Source organism: Plodia interpunctella, chromosome 2 (assembly GCF_027563975.2).
Source record: "Plodia interpunctella isolate USDA-ARS_2022_Savannah chromosome 2, ilPloInte3.2, whole genome shotgun sequence".
NCBI classification, from domain to species: domain Eukaryota; kingdom Metazoa; phylum Arthropoda; class Insecta; order Lepidoptera; family Pyralidae; genus Plodia; species Plodia interpunctella.
Genome location: NC_071295.1, coordinates 10,729,674 through 10,752,389, shown reverse-complemented (window position 1 = coordinate 10,752,389; position 22,716 = coordinate 10,729,674). Strand labels below are relative to the sequence as shown.

Genomic DNA, 22,716 nt, shown 5'->3' with positions numbered 1-22,716 from the left:
TAACGAAATATTCTTTAAGTTTTACCCGAGAAAATAAAGGCTGATACTGCCTGCTTCCTGTTTACCGGCAAGTTTAAAGATCGCTTTTCTTGAACTTATTAAAGTTATAACCGCGCTCCGTACTCTATGGAAATTTTAGCTTCAGATCAGCCCAATAGATTTCCTCTTACCCCGATGAGTACAGTAGTATACTCATGAATCTTGCGATCATTATTAAGTCTTCCAATCCGATCGATTCTAAAACATAGGGTTGAAGATCATCAAAACATTCATAAAAAATCAGATCTATGTTTGTTGTTGATCTACGCAACTTTAAAATTACATCTTCTTAAAATTTAACAACTTAACTAAATATCAAGTACATATGAAAACCTCCGATAGCAGGAATTCCCTTGCCTTGCAATTAGCCTTTGCCTCGCGAGCATCGAGTCAGATTTCCAGGTCACCGGTAGGTACACCTCGACTCCTGCGAACGCGTCGCATACAGTTTGCTTGCTCAATGTTGTTTACAAGTGCTGATTCAATTTACGAAGCAACTCTCGAGTGTGTTTGCAATGTTCTGATTCTAATAAATAGTTCGATACTCGCAATCCTTTGATATTGGAGTCGATGTGAGCGTAACGAGAAAATGTAGTATTGATTCGGGAAATAAGTTGAATAAGCAGAGGAATTGTGTTAACCAAATTTGACAATCAATTTGTAGAAGAACAAAGTTTTTATCAAACATCTAGTAAGCTTGTATTAACTGTAGAAGATTAAGTACTCGTTTAGAAAGGTGTTAATTTATTACTGGAATCGATAAGACAGGTATATGACAAATGATCGACTAGCAAAGTTAATTATTGAGGAAAAGGAAAAGCCATTGATTGAACAAAACAAGGAGTAGTGTATTTATACTTGCAAGCGGATTCACAGAATAACAATTATTTTATTATTAGATAGTTGTGTCCATGTATCAAAACTACCAAATCGTACCAAAAAACAGTTAACTTTTAAAAATACAACATTATTATCACGAATATTCCCAGCGGCTATATTTGTAGATGAATCTCCACGTTTTATGGTGCAAATTTTTTTAAATCTAAAGTCCTTTAAGGGCGGAACAGGGTGGATGGAAACTCCTGCGATAAATATTTTGAAGAGGGAATCAAATTTTGATCGTCTTTGTTTAGTGTCCTTTGTCCGCGACAGTCGATTTATTTTAATTACAAAAGGGTTACTCTTTCCTCCCCTTTGTTATTTGATTCGTCTGACAATTTTTGGTTCGCCACAGTGTCAAATAATTTCAAGTTTAACAATTTTGAAGCAGATTCAAACAGAATTGTCAATTTATAAATTTGCCTGTAATAAATAAAGATATAAAAGATAATAAAACTTTGGAAGGACTATCGACAAGCATAAAAGACAATGATGCATTTGAATCGTGTGAGATTGAATATGTAGTGCTTGCATTGTTGTGTTTCGGTTTGTAATACGACGGAGACGTATCATTTCGGATTGCTGTGGCAAAAGACTTAACGTTGGTGACGTCTGCAATACCAAACGTATGAACTATTTGTGTTATAGGATATATAGGTACCGAGGTTGCCACTGTCTGTTTGGCTAATTAAAATATAAAAAACTAAGTCTATATATACTATTCATTAATGTTTTTCACTTTATAACGAAAATTTCTTTAGTTTTACAAAGTACACTTCGTTCTAAAGTAAAAACATCGCATTTATTTAATTGATCTGCCTTTAAAGACCTATTCGAAAGTACAGATTCAATGTCATGTCGTTTCATCAGAATAATTACAGCAAGGTAATGATTGGCCAAATATTTTATGGGACAGGACTCTGTTTATTGGACGATCTGGTCTCAAGGGGGCTTTAGGAATGTTGTCATCGGTGGAAAAAGGCTTTTAAGTGGATATTTGCTAGAATGGTTACTTCTCATAATACGAAAGATCTTATTTGAGTGTTGTGATCAAGATTATGACTATTCTGAGAAGAATAAAATACAGATATAAGTATTGTATTGTTATAGGAGTTTCTTGGTATTTACATCCGGTATTGTCCCATTAATCAGTATAACGTAGAGTTCTGTTATGTTGGGTTTAATATTATACTAGCCGATGTACGCAATAAAAGTGCAAAATAAATCTAGACATATTACAAAAAATATACATTTCTGTAAAATAATATAATTTCTATCTATTTAGTATATACAAAATATTAGCTCAGCTATATTCAGTTCTTAACAAACCAACTGAGCGATTAAGCATTTTTTTGATTTATCAATTTCCACGTATTTAGCAAATAAAATATCTTTTATCTTTATCAAAATCGCCGCTATGCCGCCGCATAAAGGAGATCTGCAAGCTTCCCAACTTACCGTGCAGACAATAAAATTTAAATCATAAAGGCGTAGGTGTATTTCATGACATATAGCCGGGCAGATATTACAAACTCGGAGGATCGGGCGCCGTACGAGCCAACTTACCTGAAACAAAGGGAGATTATTAACAGGCCAGACATTTGTACTACGTGCACGTGGAGTGAAGAGTTCTAGCTTTACCGACGACGTCAGAGGGCAGTACTCAAAAGGATAACGGAAAATGTTCTGATATCGACATTTAATCAAAACAAACAACTTCGACGAGGGAGTATTAAGTTTTGTTTATAATATCGTAATTTCTTAGGAATTATTCTTGATTCCAAATTACAATGGATGCTCATATTAATGACCTATCCAAAAAGCTTAGTTCTGCGGCATTTGCAGTTATTAGGAGAATCAGAAAGTGTAGGTTTCTGCCTCAGGGTCAGGTAAGACCGAAAGAGACGTAAACGTTACATTTTCTATTGCGATTTAAATAAAGGGAAACGTTGACAAATTACCACGAATAAACCTGTCACTTACAAAGCAACATTTAATAACACCCTACATTTTTTTGGGTCTTATTACAGTAATATTTCCATCCAGGCAAGTCACATACCTCCGAAACTACTTCATTGTGGATTATACGAGTCATTGTGAATAATAAGCTTGGACTACCCACAAGCTACTGTTATAGCTCTATCGACTGAGTCAACCCCCACATTATGAAACTCAGGAATGACCTCTGAATTCTAAATCGCTTCTTCTAGTTAAACTGGAGGTCTTTCAATGTTTTCAGAATTATTTCTGTTATCTACGTAATACCGCTGTGATTATCGTCTGCCTCTCGATATAATCATGAAGTACATTGAAGAAATAATTTAATATAGCTAGTTCAAGCTATTAGCATTACATCGATTTAATTTTTATTGAATTTATGAATACGTTTGCCTCAACCTGATCCTCAATCTAGACTATTTTTATTTGCATTCTTTTATCTCAAGTTATTGAAATGATGCGATGCTACGGCCAGGATCGATTAGAATCTTATTTTAGGTCTTCATTAAATCAATGAAAATCTTCACATAGTCGAATTAGACATCACAGACATACTCTGATAATTTATTTGCAAATGTGGTGTTAAAAAGAAAACTTAATCCTACATGTTCTGTCAACTCTCACTAGTTGATCATCATAAATAAGATCTACTAGTGGGGACGAAAGCATAATTCCAACATTGTTCTAGTTCATCCATCTGTAGATATCTCTGCGAAATGAAATCGCGATGATGACGTCACCAGTCCACAAGGAACAATAAGCATGGTCTCCATGGAGTCAATGACCGCGGTAACGATCGCACATGACTCACGGGCAGGCAGTTCGTCGCGCGAGGGTGGCCAGTTCGCCAAGCAGAGGGAGGCAAATCGATGGGAATAAATAATGCACACGGCTTGACGTGTTGTAACACCGCTTTATCACTGAAGAATGAGGTATAGGTATAAGCAAATTTATTTCTGATCATTTCCGAGAATCGGCTTCCGAGATAATTGCTATGAAAGTGTCTACAGCTTAACCTTGTTGTAATTTTTATTCAATGCACTTTATGACAAGATTTGGGTGATGAAAGTGAGTTGGTTTCCAAGAAACCTGTCTAAAATGACAATGTTACATACAAATTTGCTGATTCGGACTTACAATTATTCCCCCTTTATTACACATAATAAAAATAAAGGTACAATTACAATCTTGAAACTTAAATTGTATGCGCAAAAGGTGGCCACATCGCTGTGAGTAATTTCTTCTAGGCAGCCTTATGGAGAATCAAAAGAAAATGGTAGACTTAGTATGAAAAGAAACGTTTAGTAAAGTGTATTATTATTGGCATTCAATGATGTAATAGTTGATGGTACATATATTGTAAAATCTTGTGCAATGATTAAAAAAATTCCTTGTAGTATTAGATATTAAAATAATCCTGAATTTCATCAGAATCTATTCAAAAGAATTTTAAGTATGACGGTAAATCCAGACCCGATATTTTTAAAATGTTGTCTTGCCTCGACATATGCAACTTATTTACCTTATTTAATTTAAGAAAATTTGCAATAAGAATTGAAATTGAATAAACTTCTCCTGTATACTTTTCGAAACGCGGTTCTAAAGTAGAGTAAAATTACTGTATCATACAATTATTGCAGCTTTAAAGCTCTATGGTCTCTGGTTAATGGCAAATCGTACACAGATTTACTTCGAGCAGGGCGCTCTCAATATTATAATCCATAGATTCAGGTCGAGCCATTTGTATTAATCGAGAAGATTAACTAGTTAAAACTCCGACAACAAAAGCTCTCGGAATGCAATCAGACTCATTTGAGTTCATATGGAAATCTATTTGTTTTTCAAGTTGAAATAATTTTATTTCTTACGTCGTTTCAATTACGGAGAAAACACTTTTTAAAATCGAGCGTTCGGTTATTATCAGAAATAACTTTCTGCTGCTAAATTATTTTTGCTAATAATATGTATAAGTACTTTTCTTCTGAAATTTAAACGCGTGTTTCTGTTAAAAATCAAGATACAACGTTAAATGATCCTATTCCAGAGTTCCTTTAGCTAATTCGTAACAATAATCTATAACTTATCACAATCTAACAAAAATACATTCAGATTCTCCTTTATAATCTGACAGTGTCAACACAATGTTTAAATTAAATAAAACCTAGGGAATATGTTTCATTTACATATATTTCCCAAAATGAATAAATTAATACTGTCGACAACGTCAAAATGTAGACGCCGATAGTATTAACCCGCAATTCACTTTTCTATTTAAGGCCCCACACAACACAACATACATAAATAGTACAAACATAAGTGAAGGTCATTGCAAACATTATTACATTAACGGCGATTGCTTCGTCTGCTATAATATTCATTACACGTACGTATGTTAAGGGTACTTGATTGTTTTCTATCGATCTAAAACATTGGTAGTAGTTGAACAGTCTAGGATTAGCTAGCTACTCGAAACTTTGCTCTACTTGATAGACATAGAAACATAAAATTAGAAAACGTTTTGTGTTACTTGGGACTAAAATACTTTTTTGTATGAATGTTTGTAACGCGATAACTTTTGAAACGTTGGTCTGATTTTTATTTATTTATTTTATGAACTGAATTTTTAAGTACGTGTGCAACAAAATCGGTTCAGTCGTTTTTGAAATATTCACAATTTTGAAAAAAAATGCATTGTGTTTACGAGGTCTAAGTTCGCGGCGCACAACTAGTCTAAGAGTGTTATATTAGATAGGATTACTTTAGGCGAAAAATATGAGGCAGGCTCCAATGCTGGACAAAAGTCTCCCTTTCTAAACCCAACCACATCTCTCGCCAGTCGTTGCCATCCGTGTTCGAAACAATATGCCATTTATAACTTAAACACGTCAGCTTTTGTTTGTTTCGTTCCATGAAATTATTTGTGTTAAATTATTTCGACGATATTATCTGTAGATCCATTTGGAAACCTTGGTTATCATATTATTTTGCCAGTTCACCAATTCGCTGAGCCCCAATGTCACGCCAGCCATGTAGCACCAAACACAGCCAAATGTTAGCCAACTACACATTCAGGCTCACAATAGCAATGCTATCATTTAAGCCTATTTCATTCTGGAACGTACCCCGGGCATGTGCATTATTCTGCGCCAATTCGAATTTAACTGCCAGTTAAACAGGGCTTTGTTCAGCGCTGAGTAAACTTTACACTTGTTTGACTTGTTAACTAGTAGTGTAAAAGTTATCTGAAGTTTACACGTATGCAATGTAGATCTATTTTCTTCGACATCGACATCGTTAAGAGTTCTTTAATAATCTCTTTTTAAATAGCCTTTTTCTTATTACATGGTGTCGGCTCTTTTCTCTCTTCTTTAGGTCGCAGATGTTTTTATAATACCCACCAGTAAGCGTTAGTTGAATATGAAACCAGGTATTTGTCTGATGGCACACTTTAATTTATATTTAGCCTGTGTGTGACGAATTCTGACACAAACTGCTATGGGCTTCATACATCATAATGACTTCTGATTAAATGCTTGTGCTTACTTGCTCTTCAAACAATCCTCAATATTTCATCCCATAGCCACGCATAGATAAAAAATAATAATTAATATATCATTTTAAGTCTTAACTGAGTTTCTATAGTAACGGAAAATGACTTCTAATCAGAGTCACCCAAGATCTATCGATATCAAAAGAAATTGCAAACACAATGAAAACGGGTGCCAAATCAGCTAAACCGAATAACAAAGTTATCATTCATACGACTGTAACGGAAAGTGATTACGTAACCAAATAGACAAGAGAGGAAACCGAGAGCCTTCCGAAACCGTCGACTGATAGATACGATTGTGTATACGAATGCTGTAGAAAGTTACCTGTGGGCTGGTGACATTTACCAAAACGATTTCTATTGATTTGCTGAGTATTTGTTCTTGTTAAACTTTGTCATATTGTCAAATTACTAATTCATTTTATACGCATACACACTCACAAATATACAGTTTTGACTGAGTACCTTATTGGCAGGAAGGATATAAACCGAAGTAGCTAAAGTTTCGAGAACCTATTGTTAAATGGAGGAAGGACAACGGAGAAGGATTTATCAGATTTATTAGATTATATATGGCTGAATAAATAAAAGAACAAGAAAACAACAACGGCCGCATTAAACTTATATGTTGAGTCTGATATAAACACAGAAACGGCACAAGCACAACATACTCAGAAATGCAGAAAATCCGTGATCACAAGTTCACAACAAATTATCGCGCTGGGTATCGAAAGCGGTCTACACACCAAAGCCGCTGACCCGGCGGCACAGCCCGGCGGCTTAGTGCCGGCGGGTTAACCCGGCGGCTTCAGAATGTCCAAGCCGAACGACTTTGCCGGCGGCAATACCGGCGGCACGACAGCCGCGGCATGTGGTGTTCTAGTAATTGCCAAATAGTCGTAGAGATTGGACGTGTGTGTTGCGAATAATTCAGAAGTAGTATTTTCAGATTGACATGGAGGAGGACGATAACAGTGATTTAATAATAGCAGTTTGTGGAGTTATTATCGGTGGATCCCTCAACACACGAAAGTGTTGGGTTAGGCCAAGTTTAATGAGTCGCAATAAATACAGTACTTGTCAAAGATTAAGTGATTTAAGGGAAGACGACTTGGTTCTATACAAACCCATTTCTTTTAAGACTTTCCTGTCATTAACCAGTACCGACTTTGAATATTTACTGAATATTGTTGGACACAAAATAGCTAAACAAGACACAAATTACAGAAAAGCAGTTTCACCAGTAGAAAGATTGTCAATAACGTTAAAATACCTAAGCTCAGGAAATTCTTTTAGTAGCCTGTGCGACGTCTTTAAAGTATCTCCTCAACTAATTTCAAGCATTATTCCTGAAGTATGTGATGCTTTAGTTGAAGGACTTTCAGATTATGTGAAAATTCCAAGGAGTCAGGAAGGATGGAGAGAAATTGCAGATGAATATTTAAAAAGATGGCAAATACCCAATTGTCTTGGGTCAATGGATGGGAAACACATAAAACTTCAATGTCCCCCAAAAAGTGGAAGTGATTATATAAACTATAAAAAATATTTCAGTATTGTGCTCTTTGCTTTGGTAGATGCTGATTACAACTTTTTGTACGCTAATGTGGGATGTCAGGGTCGGATTTCAGATGGTGGGGTTTTTAATAATTCAGCATTATGTCGATTGTTAAATGATAATTAATTGAATATACCACATAAAACCCCTTTACCCGGAAGGAATCTACCAGTACCGTATTTTTTTTTGGGTGATGACGCGTTTCCTCTGCAACCCCATATTATAAAGGCTTATGATGGTAATCACACAATGGGATCATCTAAGAGGGTTTTTAACTATCGCGTATGTCGAGGGCGAAGAGTAGTTGAAAACGTGTTTGGGCAGTTAACACACAAATTTAAGATTTTTCATAGACCTATTCAGCTAATCCCAGAAAAAGCTACTACTGTAACTTTGGCGTGTATACATTTATTTAATTATATCAAACGAACCGCTGCAACTCAGCAAAATGAATACGATACTGAAAATAATCAAGGAGAAATCTTTCCCGGTGAATGGCGTAGACATCTTGAAAACGACAGTTGCTTAGATAATATGTCAGGAGAAGACAATCAAACCTCGGATACTACAGTGACCGCTGAGGATACAAGAGTGGAGTTGACTCATTATTTTCTTTCTAGTGTCGGAGGATTAGAATGGCAATATAACCAATAACTCAACTCATATAATCAATATTATTTTTAATCATTAAAGTAGTTCCATGTATTATCCATTAAATCTAAAATCGTAAATTACACAGTGAGATACACTTTTATTGTGATTCGTATAATAAAATTTTAAACAAAATAAGAAATGTGTTTTTGTAAACCAATAACATGATATTAACTATTGGTAGAAGTGTCACTAAACTAAAATTAAAACCTTGCTATTCCTTACGCACATATGTCAAGCTCTACTCGTGTGAAGGGAATAGTCAACACTAATTTTAAATTTAACTTTAATGGGGCTACCTATAGCTACCTTTATTATACCAAAAAGAAAATTAAATATTTATAACATATTTTGAAGATTACTTTATAACACTATCAGAAGGATTTAGAGCTAGGTATTCTTCAGCAAATGTTTCTAGTGACGAAGGTTGAATTGTTTGTGGATCTGAGTTTGTTTGGGCAGAGTATTCAGAAGAAGTTAAGTTATTTGTAGAAGGGCTTACAACCGCCTGTTGTAGTGAAGATGCTGTATAGTATCCTGGATGACTGTGTGAACTAGAAACACTACTTGGTCTTGCAAAATCCGTAAATGTATCGGATCTATATCCAGTTTCGGCTTCAAATATTATATTGTTGATCCGATGTCTCACAATAGCTTTCATTTGTCGATCCATTTGTCTTAACTGACCCGCAATATAATCTCCAAATAAACCATCCTCATCTTTTGTCACATTTGGTCGTTGGGAGACATTCTTCATAATATTCAATGCTTCGGATATCAACTCTTTATTAGGGTTGATTTTAGGACGTTTATTTCGTTGCCAAGTTGTATTTTCTGGCGACATCTGTGGTAAATCATTATGATTTGATTGTGAATCTCCTGGTGACATCTGTGGTAAATCATTTTGATTTGATTGTGATTCTCGTCTCGATTGTGAATCGTGGCTCGTCGACGGTGTGTCCTGCGAAAAAAGACGAAAAAGACTGACGTTTTACTTTAATTTAATAAAAAATAAATAAGTATCTCTAGTCAAAATCAACATTTATTGTGTATTTTTTTATTATGGATTTTATTAAAGGCACTGAATAAGTCTTCAACATTTCAATTACTTTTTTTTCAAACACATTTTTTTTACCTGAGTGGCAACTATTTTGCCAATGCCCGGGAAAGGGTTAAAATGTAAATACCAAGATACACTAATAAATAAACTAATATTATAATTATATGTCTATGGGGCCCTAGTTGCCTGATTATAAATAAAAAAAAAATATATCTTTACTTACAGTATCGGTGGTTCCAGTAGGCACATTTTTGTTCCGCAGAAAATTTAGTGATTTGTAGGCAAACCATTTACTATGATAAATACCATCAGTACCCGCACCAGACTTATTTGAATTATCTTCTTTTTTTTTCTCTCGGTAATAATGACTAGTTAAATTTTTTATCTTTCTCTCGATTTCCGGAACATCAGTAGCAAATTCACTGGCAATTTCATTAAATGCGTCGTAACGCTTTGGCCGGCTTTTGTAGTCACGGTTTTTTGGGTTCCATAATATTTCTTTTAAATGATAGAGGTCTATTAGTTTTATAACTGTTGCATCGTCCCACTCCATATTGGTTAGTTGATAAAAATAAAAGTGCCGACACTTCACAACAACAGAGAATGAATAAGTGATACGTCACTACTCTATGAAAGCCGGCGGGCAACTGACTGAGTGAGTGGAGAGGGATGCCGTCGGCATCGGCATGCTGCCCCGCCGGCTTGCCCGCGCGGGCGCAAGCCGGCGGCATGATTGTACAAAATAAGGCCGGCGGGTTGGGCCGGCGATCCGTGCCGCCGGGTCAGCGGCTTTGGTGTGTAGACCGCTGAACTCAGTACCTCCAGATACATATATCCGGACGGACATAGTGATCACTGTACACCAAAAAGTTGGTTCGAATGAAGCCGTCATTATTTTAACAATTCAACATGTTCACATGTACATATGAGAAAAACAGCTGGAACAAACGGAAGCAGCTAAAGCAGCTGTAGTAATATTAGGTAAATTCAAAAAATATATATCAATTTATTTTGAAGAATGATGCAGAAAAGCTATGCACTAATGGCATTGAAATAGGGCAGTGGAACAAGGGTTGATGCACTGTTTAGCGTGCGCCGGCCAATTATGCAAAGCTGAGACTCCTCAGAACGACGTGCCGAGGCATAAATCCGAGGTTGGAGTGGTCACTTGTTTTAAAACTAATTTTACTTTAACAAGTAGCGCTTTGGAGAAATATAATTATAATACAGACGGCGTTAATCAAGCTTTCCAGGTTTCAGATGCTACGATGGAATTACCTGTCATCATCACACAACAAAATCGAGACAATTATAGCCGTGAAATGAAATTAGTTCAGTACTGAAAGCGGAAAGAAAATCTGCAATTAAACAATTGTTATGCCATGACACCACGACTAGAGAAATTTTTGAGCATTATTTATAAATGATATTCAAAGATATCGAGACTCTTTCACAGTCAAATTGATTTATATAAAATTAGGTATACATCCATATTGTATATAGGTAAAGACGCGAATTCAAACATCGGTTTTCCCTCCTAAATACCAGAAAAGGGAGTGAAAGTTTGTATGACATTCGCACCCGATACATTTTGCCCCCGGTCAGAGCTGCCGCCAACAGCAATTGTTAAAGAAACACAGCCTACAAAGATTGAAAATTATTAATTTTATTTAGCAACTGACGTGAAATGTGAAAGACGTGTCGGAATAAAGTTTCCATTTAGAGAACAAAGGATGTCAGAGAAAAAAGCCTGGAGAGGTTCGATGAATGAATTTATTTAAAAAAAATCGTAATTACTCACGCTGCGGTGTAGTAGTTAAGTATGGTTGGTCGCAAGTTCTAATTACGAATCTTAATCGTGGTAATACCTAATATTGTATTACCTCTAAAAGCTAATCCAATTAATCCTTAACTAATATTATAAATGCGAAAGTAAGTTTGTTTGTTACCTCTTTAGACTCTATATAAGTCAACCAATTTTCTTAAAATTTTGCATACATATAGTTTGAAGTATGGAGAAGGACATTTCCATACTTCAAACTATCACGGAAAAATAACTGTTCCCATGGGGAAATTACGCGGGCGAAGCTGCGGGCAAAGGCTAGTGCTACACAATTTTGATAAACAAAACCTGTCTCCCCCTAAGAGAAAAGGTCGTGAGATACTAACTCCTATACTCCAGTTTTATTTATCAAAAATCTACTTTAGAAATAGTACTTATATATTAATGAACTTCAAAAACTTGTTGGTTGCGCCTTTTTCCGTATGCTGACAATATTAAAATATTCCCAGCCAATAATAAGTCCAAAAGGACTGAGTTTCAACTGGACACTAGGAAACACACGTGCTTTTAGACACGCCATTTGAAACCTTTTCGAATAATAGGTTAATTCAAGCTGTTACTTGCATAAAACTTAATACCAATTAAGTCAAGTTTATGAAAACAGCTTGCACAAATAGTTCAAATAAAAACAAGCTGACTGTTCAGAGCACCAATTACTGTATAAATGAATTGCGAGAGGGTCGACTTCACATAAATAACGTCCACTGACTCTCCACATATTTTCGTGGAACTTGTTCTTAACTCAGTTTCTGTAACTGAACCTAATTCATATGTTGTATGTCACGAGTTTTTGTTTTAGGGCATGTTTCAGCGTTTGCTGATAAAGTTATCTGATAGTCTATATAACATATCTAATAATCATCATTATAATCATAGTTTACCATTAGTAAAATCTGGATCGCGCGCTCGACCTGCGACATTTGTAAACTCGCATGCGTGCTTCGGAAGGTATAAGCTGTTGGTGCGATCGTATTTATAGTCGTTAATACTCACCAATCTACATTTGCTATGGCCCATCCTCCTTATCCATCTAGTTCATTATAAAAATTTTAAAATAAATAAATAAATATATTAGGACAAATCACACAGATTGAGCTAGTCCCGATACTACAATAGTCTACTCAATGATACTATATTTTATAACAAATACACATATAGATAAACATCCAAGACCCGGGCCAATCAGAAAAAGATCATTTTCCATCATGACCCGACCGGGGATCGAACCCTGGACCTCTCGGTTCAGAGGCAAGCACTTTACCACTACCGCCACCGAGGTCGTCGTCGAAGAAGAAGAAGTTGCTCGCTTCCTTTCATCTACTAAAAAAAGCCGATAATTGGACTGCCAAACGGCTAAACACTATCGATTAAATTCGCTTTCAAATATAAAAAAAATATCATAATCGGTTCAGCCGCTTAGCTGCTACGATGCCAGCACAGACATCAATGTCCTTCTGTCAAAAGGGGTTAAAAATGTGATGATTAATTTATACATGAATACGTTTGACTGTTCTAGGACAAAGTAAGGCGATTTGCGAAATCAATATACGGATTATTTATGGCACGTGTTCATATTGCGTTCACAAAACCGTTAGCTTATTTGTTTATTTTATACTGGAGCTAAAATATTGGATGTAACCCGACTTTCCAGGTGAGCGAATGTATGCTGCACGACGTAATACGAGGCTGTGCGTGCTTATGTGATTATGTCGACAACATATGCCAAAATTAAATACATCCTATTTATATTGGCGTAAGGTGTCGTTGCAGCGTTTGTCGCTAACATAGGACACAGAGTTACCTGAGGTTTTTAGAAAATCGCCGTGTAACGTTTATTAAAGGTTGTTTTGTTATACATAACTGGATTGCGGTGTTTTATGAGTGTTGGATATTTTGTGTTCCCCACGTGTTTGCAAATAATTGGGGGGTTAGAATGGGGGTAGAGCAGAGGGGTGAAACACCCATAGAACGGTGTAAATTTATTTTTTTAAAGACATACTTAACATGTTCCTTGTATTCATAGTTATGATATTAACAGAAAGTTATAGTTACTGAACAAATACTTTGTAACTGAAGCAGTACTTACTAACGGCCCATCCAAGCTTCGCTCGGGAAAAACCACAATAAATCATATACTTAAACCTCTTGATAACTCTATATAAAAACCTGCATTCCGTAGTTTTAAGGTCTAAACACACATACCTAGGGAAAGACAGAGGGATAGCGATTGTTTTTTTACTATGCAATGATTGACAATTATTTATTTATATTTGAAAATAGTTTATTTTGGATCAATCGCGAATTGGACCAACCGCGAATTGGACCAATCGCGCCTAAAGGCAAAATTTCTACAAATTTTATTCTTAAATTATATAGGCAATAGAAAAAATGTCATTAAATTAGATCAAGTGTCTTGCCCTGTCGCAATAGAATCAACAGTCCCTTCAACCCAACACAAGCTTCCCCCAACATATCCGACTGATCAAGCATTCGTTACAAGGATCGGTCCAAGTGATTACTGAATATGGACGGCATTTGGACGGGATATGCCACGTCATAATTCATCTGAGCGCTCTAGTACTATTTATTATAATATGAACGCTATTGCTTTATGATAGCTCTTTGCGTGGGGTGCGCAGGACATGAAACATAGGATAGTGTACGTTTGAGCCCTTCTAAAAATATGCGTAGATGCGACTCAGGGCTTCGCTCGAACATTGAAATTCGTTTAGGAGTTTTGGGATAAAAAATACCCTATGTTCTAATAATAATTAATTTTAATGAGAAAATTAATTATTAAACTGGAAAACTTTAACACAAAACCGGACCAAATGGAAATAATGAAGGAAGGCCCAGCTAATGGTTCTAAATAGAATAAAACTTTCACATTGGTATTTATAAAATAAATAAAATTATAAGTTAAAACTTTTGGAAAATATTTTGACTAACTTAATTTTCCTACTCAATCGGAAAATTATACAACCCGACTTAACACAATAATTATTTAAATCCAAAGAAATAACAAACATCTATTACAGATATACAGATTTATTACATTAGTACAGATGCCCATTCCAAAAGCGACCGAAGCGATGACTGGCTAAAAATAACCCGGCTGTCACGACTCGCGATTACAATCCACACCCCACCTAAGTTATTATTTTTCCTTCCAAAGCCAACAGAGCCATGTACAGTCAACAGCAAAAGGTTAGCATTTAGGTTACTAGCTCTTGCCAGTGGCTTCGCCCGCGTGAATTTATCTGCGAAAGCGGAACAGATTTTTTTACGAACTTTCATCCCCTATTATAGTAATTTTGAGGTTGATTTAAAAAAATATTGCCTATATTTGAACGGGGGTCTTTAACAACATGCATACCAAATTTCATCAAAATTGGTCCAGCGATTTAGTCGTGAAAGCGGAACAGACAGACAGACTTTCGCATTAAAAGAGCATGTAACGATTCATCCACACTACTCGGTCGCAGAATACCTCCCATAAATATTTATGTATCTCATCTCGCCCATTACAAAACCTGATAAAGTGGATATGACTGTATGTATGTCTGTGTAGAATTAACTCACATAGGGGTCGTCAATTAATCACGTGAGGCTTGAAATTTTCAGCAAAAATCACGAAATAAAGGTAAAATATCATTAATGGACGGCCCCATATATTCGTAATGCAATGATATAAATAAATTAAATAAAGAATATAAAGTTGGCGAGGAGGTTTTGAAGTGACAAAAATGTGATGTTGGCGCTAGTGTGCCGGTTGGCCAAGTCTCAAGTGGCAGTATATGAAATAAACAGCAGTTTTTGCAGCCGACTGTACCCGTCACAGTTTTACTTCATGTGCGGTGTGTTCTTGTATTTAATCTTCGCAGACTAAGCCTCGGGCTGTTGATTAATTAAAAACTGCACTAAAAGTTTTCCACGAGGCGTAATGCGAGAGAAAATACGTGGAAATGAATAACTACAGTCCATTAAGTAAAATGGAACGTTTTTTGAAGGAATAAAATGAAACGTAGACGGTGAAAACCTACACTATAATGCTTTGATACATGCAGTTAATATTCGTGCGATTAAAACTGTTTTATTATTTTTTTAAATAAAGAATAGCAAGCAATCTAGCTCTTAATAAAGTATTGTAAAACACATTGACCCCGTCTTTCAGAAAATGAAATGTGTTCTTACACATTTCAACAACAACAACAAGTTAATTTACGGTTTTAGAACGACCTCTGTGGCGCAGTGGTAAAGTGCTTGCCTCTGAACCGAGAGGTCCCGGGTTTGATCCCCGGTTGGGTCGTGATGAAAAATTATCTTTTTCTGATGTAATGTTAATGTAATTTTTTAAAATCTGTTTTGCTAATAAATCTTTATTAACAAAACAAATAATTTATCTCTTTCTTAAGTGTACAAAATTACATTAAAAAACTGAATTTCTCTAGACAGTATAAAAGAACAATGAACTAACAAACGCAAAAGTTATAGAAAAATCAATACTGACGCGTGAACCGGCAAATAAGAATTCTGGTGGCGTAGTGGCGGAACGTCTAGACTATTCTTATCGGGTTCGCTTCCCGGCGCGGTCGTTACGTAGTAGAAAAATCCTTTTCCATTTTTCTGTTTGCTCACCTCGAGCTAGCAAAGTAGTTACTAATCTCTCAAAAGATATTATTAATGATTGAAATTCCACAAAAGAAACAGACAGAACAGGTAAACAGACTAGTGACTTCTTAGATTTAGGTGCTATACGCGGGAGACATATTAATTAACCCGGGGATAGAACCTAAAAATATTGTCCTACAAAGTGTTATAGCATATTACAAAAATCTACGAACAAAACTGTATATGTTATTTATAATATATTTTGACGACCTCGGTGGCGCAGTGGTAAGGTTCTTGCCACTGAACCGAGAGGTCCCGGGTTCGATCCCCGGTCGGGTAATGATTGAAAATGATCTTTTTCTGATTGGCCCGGGTCTTGGGTGTTTATCTATATATTTATTTGTATAAAATATAGTATCGTTGAGTTAGTATCCCATAACACAAGTCTCGAACTTACTTTGGGGCTAGCTCAATCTGTGTGATTTGTCCTAATATATTTATTTTTTTTATAAATTTAAAATTTTATTTTTATTTATTTTATAGCACATTTATTAATAGAAGGGTAAAATGTAGATACTACAATTTATAAACAAGACAGACGTGATACTATACCTACTGTATGCATGTAAATATAGACCAAATAATATTACATTTCAAAATTAAGATTAAAATCGAAAAATAATACAGGTTATGTTTACGCGACAGCCTGGACTATTATATAAATAGTTTGTCAACTCAACATACGTTTAAAACTCATTATACAAGATAATTATTAGGCAGACAAATATTAAATACATGTAGATATAGTGATCGACCTTGAGAGCATACAAACCCGACTAATAAACATAACATAGAATAAAGTCGCTTCTTTCTATCTGTATCTAAGTATGCTCAGATCTTTAAAACATCGTAGCGGATTTACGGATTTTGATGAGGATTTTTTAACAGATAGTGTGAATCCTCAGGATTTAGGTGTATTATTTATTTTATCTATAACTAAGTGTTGCCCGGAGCTTCGCTCCCGTGGGAATTTTGAGATAAAATATAGCCTATAGCAATCTTGGATAATGTACCTTTCTAATGGTGAAAGAATTTTTGAAATCGGTTCGGTAGTTTCGGATATTACCCGCCTTAAACATACAAACTCACAAACGCTTGCCTCTTTGTAATAATAGTATAGATGGGTTTACCCGAGCGAAGCAGGGTTTCTAGTAGCTATATATCTTATACGCTACGAAACGAATCAGCTATGTATGTATAAACTAGCTATTTCGCTTCTAATATTAAAGCTATTTCGACCTCAGAGCGTCGTTACAAAACTTGTTACAAATATGTATATAATTGATGATGTATATAATTTCATACAATCTCCTATCATTACTGATTCTATTTACAGAAATCCTCTGTTCGAACCAAACTTTCCTGACATGACGTGCGTAGTTATTTTCGGAGCCTAAGAAATTAAGGAGAATAATCTTTCGATATGAGGAGCTCGATGTCGCAGTGGTAGCACGCTCGGCCTGCGATAGTGGCGGTGAAGTCACTTTCGTTATGGTTGGTATGGATGGGTGACCAAAAATAATTATAGCCAACTTCGCCGTACTTCGGAAAACACATTAAGCTGTTGGTCGCGGCTGTAATTTCAGTAGTTGAAACCCACCAATCCAATCCCATAAACAACATGATTGTTATACAACTGTGACGCTAAAAACTTCAAAATATTCCTTCGGAACTATCAGTCTACTTTTTCGTTATTTTTAATCCATACGCATGTCTCAGGAACCGTAACTCGCAAACCTTCCAAGAATATTATCTTACATAAGACATTTTCAGAGTCTCTTTTAGACTTCGGCGTGGCGGGAATACAAAGATATTCCCTAAATATGAATATTCTAAATTCTTATTCTAAAAATGAATATTCTAATATCATTTAATACCTAAATACGCAAGCTGAAGAATAAGCAAAAAAAGATCGATTCAAATAACCTACACAATATTGCGTGTGTGAAAAAAAAATCTTCGTAGCCACAGTAAACTCGTAGAACCAAGAAACCTCGATGTCAACTTACATCACAAATGAGTAGAACTTATAAAATTCACACGCAATCCATTCGTAAAAAGCAGCACTTTCACTTCACTAGATTGTTAAAATCTCATTAAGTCTACGTTATAATAATAAAATGTTATGTTAAAAATAGTTACAACGTCACTGCAGGGGTTATGCTACGCGCTACGGTGCTACAAGCTATCGGCTACGACTCGTAGCTCGTAGGCGCTACGACCGCGTCGAGTTTTGAACGCAGACTGCGGCGGAGGCGGGGGGCGCGTCGGTTTGCGCATGCGTTGTAGAACTGCGTAAGGGATGGATTCGCAGTGGTTGTGTCAAACCTTTCGGGTTTCCAATAGGTTATATTATCGAGGGGAGAATACAGCTGGCAGTGTCAATGAGAATTGTCTTGCAAGGATTTTTTTAGGTTTGTGTCAGCATTTCAACGAGTGGAGATTAAAGAGAAAATAGATCGATACCTTGTGTTTTTACAATAAAACATAAACTTTATTATGATGTGCGTGACGTGAGTTTGTTCTTATCTCTTTCATGCCTTAAATATACTTAATCATTCAAGTGATAGAATTTGTAATTTCAGTTAAATTAGAAGATTGTATTCCAAAAAATGGCATTACATTCATACTTTAAACTTGATTTAATAAGATTTATTTATTGAGACATAATATTATTTTTATTAGTATTACAATCGACAACTGACTGACTCACCGATTTAATTTTTCTTTCTAAAGAACCAATAACGTCTATGACAGACGATGCCTGGCCTACTTCCATACACGCCATGCCATGGCGTCTTTTGTTCATGCCAAGTAAATTTATAGAAGGGTTCGCTATTATTTGTGTGTTTTATAAATTATACAGTTATACAGTTATAAATTATACAGTACACAATTAGCAAAACATTGAAAATATTTTTGATTAATGATGTTAAATTGATAATATTTTAACAGAAGAACATATTAATTAAGACATGCATACTTTTGATGATAATCCTGTCCGATGGTAATTTGATGAAAAAAAGTGAAGACACAGAATCATATGAACTGAGCAAAATCATCAACATCCTATTCAGCCACTATAAACATTTGTCTTCATAAACTTCCTTCATCGACCTTTTATCAAAGTTGTTTCAGTTCTCTAATAGATAGATAGATAAAACATTTATTTGTAAAACAACAACACAATACACAACCAGAATAAAAACACAAAATAAAACACAGTATTCACAAAGCACAATTGAAAAGCCAAGTGTACTGTGTTGCAGCAATACAAGAAGGCCCATCTCAGTGCACATATCACCCATAATACCCATAAACTTCAGTGAGGAATGCGATTAAAAAGATCACTCTATATCCTCGTAAGAGGTGTCTAAGGGATAAGACGAGCCTTTATAGCATAAGAGACAATCACAGCAGTATCAAAGATGGTTGATGGCAACCAAGAATACGTGAGAATAGAGTATAAAAATGTGAAGTTTGCAACGCGTTTGAACTTTGCTAAAGTCTGGTTTTATTCGCCAAAATCCATGGAATGAAGTCTTCATAGCACATAATGGTACTTCCGAATTGTTTTCGAGGTGTGGTTGTCTGGTTCCCTAAGGAAATGAAACGTATTTCGCGCAACGTTTTCATAGTGCCGTAATTATCCGTACCAAATTACTTGCGGCTGTCGAAATAAGTGTTTAAACTGTTAGTTATAAGGTCGACTTCAGGTTGAATGCCGGTAAAATTGGCAGTGTAAACCGACTGATTTATTAGCTCTAATCTCACGCTAGTGATGCCTAAAAACATACGGCTCTGTTAATATACCAGCTTAACAAGATTCGATATTTATTTCTAGAACTCCATAGTATTACAAGCTGCGAACGGGGCTTCGCTCCCGAGGGAATTTCGTGATAAAAGTAACCTATGTGTTTTCCAGGTTATATTCTACCCGTGTATCAAATTTCATAACAATCCGTACACACACACATTCTTACAAACTTTCGCATTTATAATAGATATGTAGGATAGACATGACCGGGGAAATATTATATAGTATATATATATGATACTTTCTATGGGAGCACTAAATTATAAAAAGATACAAAGGTAGGAAAGAATATAGTGGCTCGATTCCCACGTAATTAAACTTCATTCCATCAATTGTCTGTCGTTCAATTTCGATTGATGTATTCGCTGATCTTTTTCAAAAATAATTAGGAGACAATTGATGTAGTGAACTTCGATTTCGTGAGAATCGGCTTAGACTTTACCTTGGACGTTATCCTGATATCTTAAAAGTTATAGTTGCAGGCCAGTTGTTTCCAACTATTGTACAATTCCAATATTGTGTTTCTTGTAGTATATTATATAAGATAATGGGAAAACAGGGCCAAAATTGACAATTATTAAGCCTATTTAATCTATTACCGATATCTAAGGCGAATTCAATAAAATCCCATTATTACACCATGGGACGCTTGGTATCTCGCTCATAAAAAGTAACAGCGCATTTCGAAAGCGGCGTAAAATACTCTAATCTCATATTCGACAAATTTAGGTGCTATGTTCACTCTGTAACAGGGGCTAAATTTACTAGTTTTTTTTTACAACACTGCATTAAGATTTTAATCACTTGTTCGGCTCCCGTGGGACTACTGTGGGAGGTAAATAGAAAAGGATATGCATTTTTAGTTACTCACTTTATCCGTACACTAAATGTATCTATTACCTTTCAATGGTTTATGTACAGACACACATCATCACATCACATAGAATCACATTCACAATGTTAATTTGTTGCTCACTCAAGTTATAACTCAATCAAACTAATTTACTTGGTAAGTAAAAGTACCATATCAAGCTTGTTTTGATCTAAATCGAGAGCGATAAACTTGCAAATATTGTTATACTAGCGGCCTGCCCGGCTTCGCTCGGGTAAAAACGTAAAAATTATACCCCTAAACGTTCCTCAGTAATCACACTATGTATTGGTGAAAACCGCATGAAAATCCGTGCAGTAATTTTTGAGTTTATCGCGAACATACAGACGACAGACGCGGTAGAACACTTTGTTTTATAATATGTGAGGATAAGGATTAGCAAGTTTATCACTCTCTGCAAAGATTTCAATGTTTTAAACAGCCTAAAAATCATGGATCAAAGAGATCGCTATACGAAAATTAGCCCCACTTTATTTGTCCCCTAATGAACGTCGGCGTTTCCCCTACAGACGACTGCGAGTGGGGTTACCAAAATAAAACCAATCGGCCAAATGTCTCAACTCAACTAAAAGAAATGTAGACTCAAATATTTCTTATTTTCGATTTGATACGACGATCCTTAAAAAACAGATCACGACACACAACAAAGTGATTTGTGTTTGTGTTTCTACCTCCTAAGGTATGGTCGACCTTCGTGGTTCGATCCCCGGTCATCGGCTGGATACGTTATATAAGTATAAGTTATATAATACTTATAGTGTCGTTAAGTTAGTATCCCATAACGCAAGTTTCGAACGTAGTTTGGGGCTAACTCAATTTGTTTGATTCGTCCCTATTTATTTATATAAATCCCTGAAAAGGGCGTGATGCATCCCTTAGTGAATACTAAGGGATGCATCACTTAAGTAAATAAGAAACTTACCCACAGACAAACAAAATGAGCTAATAAACGCGAACCACTATCCGTGATTACCGTATGACCATCGCATTTTGTACTGGCCACTGTAATCGCAATTACAATTACTATCATAGAACAAAACACGGTAATTTGTAAAAGTGCTGTAACAGCCTATTTACGAGCGTGATGTATCCCATTACTGGGCCTGGGCAGTCTGGGGCGCAATTGCCGCTCGGTTTTCACTTTTTTTGACGACCTCGAATGGCGCAGTGGTAAAGTGTTTGCCTCCGAACCGAGAGGTCCCGGGTTCGATCCCCGGTCGGGTCATGATGGAAAATGATATTTTTTTGATTGGCCTGGGTCTTGGGTGAAGATAAACCCAAGACCCAGGCCAATCAAAAAAAGATATGTATTAGTTAGATATGTTTTAGTCACGAACTTATCTTGGGGCTAGCTCAATCTATGTGATTTGTCTTAATATATTTATATTTAGTTATATATTTGATGGATTGACAATGGAAAGGTTTTGGAAATAACCTTCTGATTGAATTTAAAGTGAGAATGTTCATGATGCATAATATTTTATGTATAAGTATGAATCAGGATTTTGGATAAGTAAATGGTAATTGATTTTTCCCATCGGATGCAAAAGAAAAATAGGAATAGCCTGTCTTAGCCGCACATGTTGGTATTTTGCGATGAAATATGTTTTGAAACTCACATCGTTGTCATTTGCCGTTACCAGTAAATGCGATTCTTAACAAAAATTAATCTATATTTTGAGCTCGAGATAGCCGGTCCAAGATAGAAGATCCTGGATGCGGCGCTACAGTCACTGAAAACAACAATGTGGCCGATCT

The 22,716-nt window shown here is 35.7% G+C and overlaps 2 protein-coding genes across 14 annotated transcripts in view; both read right to left on the bottom strand.

Annotated features, from left to right (window-relative positions):
- Positions 1 to 22,716, bottom strand: part of LOC128681970 (uncharacterized) — a 148,816-nt gene that overhangs the window by 53,578 nt on the left and 72,522 nt on the right. For 2 of the 13 annotated variants that reach the window (XM_053766401.1, XM_053766395.1), the window contains one exon: positions 2,377 to 2,484. The exons of 8 other annotated variants lie outside the window; for them this stretch is intronic. The gene's annotated coding sequence lies outside the window, so the exon portion shown is untranslated. Of the gene's footprint in view, positions 1 to 2,376; positions 2,485 to 18,179; positions 18,198 to 18,258; positions 18,498 to 22,716 lie in introns of those variants that run through there. 3 more of the 13 variants (XM_053766410.2, XM_064436425.1, XM_053766418.1) reach the window with 3 other exon arrangements.
- On the bottom strand, positions 8,194 to 10,519 carry LOC128682026 (uncharacterized). Its single transcript, XM_053766486.1, has 2 exons — positions 9,959 to 10,519; positions 8,194 to 9,636 (listed from the first exon to the last, which is right to left on the bottom strand). The coding sequence occupies exons 1-2, from the start codon at positions 10,286 to 10,288 to the stop codon at positions 9,034 to 9,036; spliced, it is 933 nt and encodes a 310-aa protein (XP_053622461.1). The 5' UTR covers positions 10,289 to 10,519; the 3' UTR covers positions 8,194 to 9,033.

Excerpts from the sequence above, each read along its gene's own strand:
- LOC128682026 (XM_053766486.1), bottom strand. The coding sequence starts at position 10,288 with ATGGAGTGGGACGATGCAACAGTTATAAAACTAATAGACCTCTATCAT. Across the intron at positions 9,637-9,958 it reads CTACTGGAACCACCGATACT|GACACACCGTCGACGAGCCA; the intron begins GTAAGTAAAGAT and ends CTTTTTTCGCAG.